This window comes from Pollachius pollachius (genome assembly GCF_949987615.1).
Source record: "Pollachius pollachius genome assembly, chromosome: 8".
Classification (NCBI taxonomy): domain Eukaryota; kingdom Metazoa; phylum Chordata; class Actinopteri; order Gadiformes; family Gadidae; genus Pollachius; species Pollachius pollachius.
Window position 1 is genome coordinate 2,064,362 of NC_136941.1, and position 4,680 is coordinate 2,069,041.

At 52.2% G+C, this 4,680-nt stretch overlaps 1 protein-coding gene across 3 annotated transcripts in view; it reads right to left on the bottom strand.

The window, feature by feature from the left end:
• ptpn11b (protein tyrosine phosphatase non-receptor type 11b) overlaps nucleotides 1-4,680 on the bottom strand; it is a 35,141-nt gene continuing 30,461 nt past the window's right edge. For all 3 annotated transcript variants that reach the window (XM_079741784.1, XM_079741782.1, XM_079741783.1), the window contains 5 exons: nucleotides 4,350-4,417; nucleotides 3,820-3,971; nucleotides 3,196-3,296; nucleotides 2,609-2,692; nucleotides 1-2,173 (listed from right to left, as the gene is read on the bottom strand). In XM_079741784.1, the coding sequence (XP_079597910.1) occupies nucleotides 2,164-2,173; nucleotides 2,609-2,692; nucleotides 3,196-3,296; nucleotides 3,820-3,971; nucleotides 4,350-4,417 (415 nt within the window). In that variant the 3' untranslated portion in view covers nucleotides 1-2,163. The remainder of the gene's footprint in view (nucleotides 2,174-2,608; nucleotides 2,693-3,195; nucleotides 3,297-3,819; nucleotides 3,972-4,349; nucleotides 4,418-4,680) is intronic.

The window sequence follows — 4,680 nt, forward strand, 5'->3', positions numbered from 1 at the left end:
TGTGTGTGTGTGTGTGTGTGTGTGTGTGGGACGGTGGATGGGGGGGAGGGTTAACAAACACTGTACATATCAACATTTAATTTGAGCGAAGCAATCCATAAAAAGTGCCCAAGTTCCAGTGATAAAGGGTTTCTTTGATCCTCACAAACACAATCTTTCCATTACAGGATTCACTCTGACGACAGGAGCATAACACATCTGTGAAATCACACATCAGCTCACCCATTCCTGCTACGAGAACCCTGAACGGCCGTCTGGCAGGTGCCCTCCGGCCGAAGCAGACGGAGCAGCTGAAACGGCGGCCTCTATACATTTCCTGATTGAGCTTCAACAAGAGGAAAAACCATCGCGTGAATTGACGCTAAAGCATTAAAGAGTGAGACCCTGTGTCCTGACAAGACAAAGTGTCCTGACAAGACCAAGTGTCTTAACAGGACACTGTGTCCTGTCAGGGCAGTGTGTCCTGACAAGACTCAAGTGTGCCATGTCCTCCTATCTCCCTAAAAAAACAACGCCATTTTGTGACCTTTTCAGAACCTTGTTCAACAACGTCAAAGCGCTGGTTTGACGTCCGTTTTACGTTTCATTCAAGATGCTAAAAATAGTCTATAGTCTGTCGTGAGTCTGTTTGCGGACGAAACAATCACATTCCGGATTTGGCCCGCCCGTCACCAGTAGGCACGGATTACTGGCGTCTTGTAAATTACTTTTCAGAAGAAAATCTATTCTTTTAATCCGGGACGGACGCAGCCATCTGTCCCGTGTGGTCCGGTTAGAGACTCTCCCCTCTTTGGCCATGACAAAGAGGATGATGATGAAAAAGATGATGATAATGACGAGGATGAAGTTGTTGATGACGATATAGTCTGCTTGTGGCCACCACGGCGACAGATGTCTAACCTCGGCTGAGCATGAGGTCGCGGGGTTCAAAGGATTGGGGGAACCTCCTGGTCCTCTTTCAAAGGTCCATTTTCCCGCCTTATTGTCCACGAGTCCAGCGGCATGCTGGGAAACGTCCACAGCGCTGGGATAATAATAAATACGTTCCCATCCTCCGCAGGCTAGAAAGTCTTCTGTTATTCCAATAACTACGGTACAGGCGATGCCTGATGTTCAAGAGCAAAGTAAATCACAGCAGGGAGTGGAAACAAGGGGAGCGAAACAAAGAGAAAAACGGATGAATTCATAGACAAGCTTGTGCTTTGAGTTCAGTGTGAGAACCCCCCCAGCCATCCTTCTCACGGATGTCCATCCCACGCAAAGCACCCTAAACCAAACACCAAGACTAGTGAATGGAGGAGTGGTCGTTATGACCAGGCTATGCTTAGCCTAGCATACTGCGTTGCATAATGCACTATGCAGTCAACAGTTTGTCATTCATAGCATCCCAGCTGGAGGCATCGAAAGAAAGGTCAAACTCGAGAGAATGAAAGAAAACAGAGAAAGATAAAGAGAGGGAGAGCAGGAAGGAGGGAGAGGAGCGAGGGAGAGGAGAGGCAGAGAAGGAGAGAGGGGGAGAGAGGGAGTGGAGAGAGGGAGGGATGGAGAAGAGAAGGAGATAGGGAGAGGGGAAGGAGAGAGGGAGAGGTAAGAGGAAAGAGGGAGAGGAGAGAGGGAGAGAAAGACAGGGAGAGGAGAGGGAGAGGGGAAGGAGAAAGGGAGAGAATGAGAGAGGGAGAGGGAGCGGAGAGAGGAGGGGCGAGAGCAAGACGCGGGGGTAGAAACATCTTGTAGAGTGACATCTGGAGACATCTGGAGACCGGAGTACAATCCACCTTTTTGTCCGGGAGCCGCGAGACACATCTGCCTGAGGAAGGGGGCGGGGCTTCGTCACCAAGGTTTTTTTGCCGTCTGAGTGTGTGTTGGGGATAGAGGATGTATCGAGGGTCACCGATCTGTCCGTTGACAAGGCACTTCAGTAAGGTCATGGCAGCTGGGGAGCTGGGCTTCTGGGGTTCTGCCAGATGGAGCCCCAGCCGAGGAGTGGGGAAGATGGGGTAGTACCTTGTTGGCCTCCCTTGGTCGGCGGGTGGAGGGCTGGTGGTGGTGGAGGAGAGGGGCGTCCACCAGAACGTCCAAACCCCCCCCCCACACACACACACACACACACTCACCACAGCCTCCGGCTCGCTCCAATCCCATTGGCTGCAGGTGGAGGGCTTCTCAGCTGAAACTGAAGCACAACAAGACAAGCGTTCAGATTCAACCCCCGCACCGACCCCACCCAACGTAAGTCACCTTTACATTTAGGGCGTTGAGTTACAGCCATTCGTGCACACACTCACACATTCACTCATTCACACACCGACGGCGGAGTCGACCCTGCAGGGCGACAGCCAGCTCGTCAGGAGCAGTCAGGGTGGGGCGTCTCGCTCAGGGACACCTCGACACCCGGCAAGGAGAAGCCGGGGATCGAACTAGCAACCTTTCCGGTTACCCGCCCACCCGCTCTACCTCCTGAGCTAAGCCGACCCCTTGCTCACCTAACTTCGATTCGTTTCCTTTTAACGGTGGGGAGCTGCGGTTTCATTGAGCTGTGACTCCTGAATGAGCTGGGACTCCTGACACACAGGGAAGGGGGGCGTGTGGATGAAGCGGGACTGCGTACCTTCTGGCGGGGCCGCTGACAGGGCCTTTGGGGCCCTTGATGGAGATGTTCTCGTAGATGCTGGACGAGTCGTCGTTCGTCACCCTGCGGTTTACAAGGAGCATGCTGTAAGAGGGGGCTATTCTGGGGCTAGCGCACAATTTGCTCGCCAATTGGTATGCTAACAGTGTGCTAGAGTCGCTTGTGCAAGCCAAGTTTCTTTTCTAGCCTAAAGTGTGTGCTAGCCTAGCATCTGTGCTAACAGTGTGCTAGCTTAGTTTGTGCTAGCCTGACTCGTGGGCTAGTCGAGCTTGTGTGCTATCGGTGTGCTAGCCCAGCAGCTGTGCTAAAAGTGTGCTAGCTTAGTTTTTGCTAGCCTGACTCGTGGACTAGTCAAGCTTGTGTGCTAACGGTGTGCTAGGCCTGCTTGCGCTAGCCTAGTTTGTTTGCTAGCTGCAAGCTTGTCCAGCTTGTGTGCCAACAGTGTGCTAGCCTAGAGTGTGTGCTAGCCCAGCATCTGTGCTTTCAGGGTGCTAGCCTAGAGCGTGCTAACAGTGTGCTAGCCTAGAGGGTGCTAACAGTGTGCTAGCCTAGCGTGCTAGGCTTACACAGAGGAGGAGCGCGAGGCGTTCATGCTGATCTTGGACCTGGAGTTGGTCATCGGGGGGTACTGGATGTTGGAGTACTCCCTCTCCAGGGTCTTGTTCTTCTAGATCAACAAAGAGGGAAAAAACGATCAGTGCAATGGCCCAGGGTCGCCCCCGTGAGGACCTTGTGCAACACTTTTGTCATCATAAATATTTGTTGATTTTCGTTGTGAAATATTTGTAAAAAAAAAATTTAAAAAAAAGAACGTCAATGTGAATTGTATTTATTTATATGTCTGCATATTTTTAAATATAATAATTGGCGTTACTATTTGATTGCAATGTAGACGTCTCAAGACCAGAGAGCTGCACACCATTCAAAAAACTATAGTAAACGCTGCTGAGCATGCCTGCAGCCGGCTATGAGGTCACCCGTCATAACCGCAAAGTTCAGTGGTCAGGAACTTCTGTTTAATTCAGTTTACACCCCCCCCCCCACTCCACCTGGGAACCGGCTAGCCACTCCTATCAACAGGGAGTCCCTAATGTGCGTTCTTTAGGGTCCCCCAAAGTCCAGCAGCTCTTTCCAGGCGTGGCCTGTGACGACCTTCCCGTGGACCCAGCGGGCGGCCATGTTGGTGGTACCTGTTCCTGCTCCAGCCTCTTCTGGGCGGTGTCGATGTACTGCTGAACGGCCATGTAGATGAACTTGTACTGGGCCTCCGTCTGTACCATGCCCGACCGCTGCTGCCGTACGCGCTGGATGCTCTTCGGGATGTCGATGTCACAGTCCAGGCCTGGTCGCATGAACACACACGCACACACGCACACACACACAGACACACACAGGTTAAATTAGCGTAATGGTAATTGGCTTTCGGTTGCCAGTCGACCCACTCTGCCTCCTGAGCCACATGCCGCCACGTGGTGACATTCCCAGTGTTTACACAGTTATTGAAACTGAGGAGTGACCTTTCACCCTCCTCGATCTCAACCGTACGCAGGGCACTGCGTACGGTTAAGACACGGTTTCCATGGGGACCGGACCACCGCTGTTTCTATCGTTACAAGCACCGTCTCTACGGTGAAACAAGCACTCATGTCCCCACGGGGACTACCACCGTCTCTACGGCGACCATCCCAGGTAAGAGAGCCGCTCGTTAGGCTCCGCCCACCTTGGCGGTTGATGACGTCGATGAGAATGTCGATGACGATGATGGTGCCGGTCCGCCCGATGCCCGCGCTGCCAACACAAGGACCACACAGTATACATTATTACAATTTATTACACGGCTCTTCTCAATGCCGTGAAACGCTCCGTTCACCTGCATGGGCCCTTCACCACTTCCGGCGGTGAATTATATTTGATAATTCACCATTGCTAAGTATGATTGACCGCTGTCAAGGAGAACAAAGGATTTTTTTGCCTCTAATGAGGTCTTTGGTATCACTCCGTAAGTAGCCCGGTAACTTGTCAACCCCAGCGTCTTCGGTTGCTAAGCGACC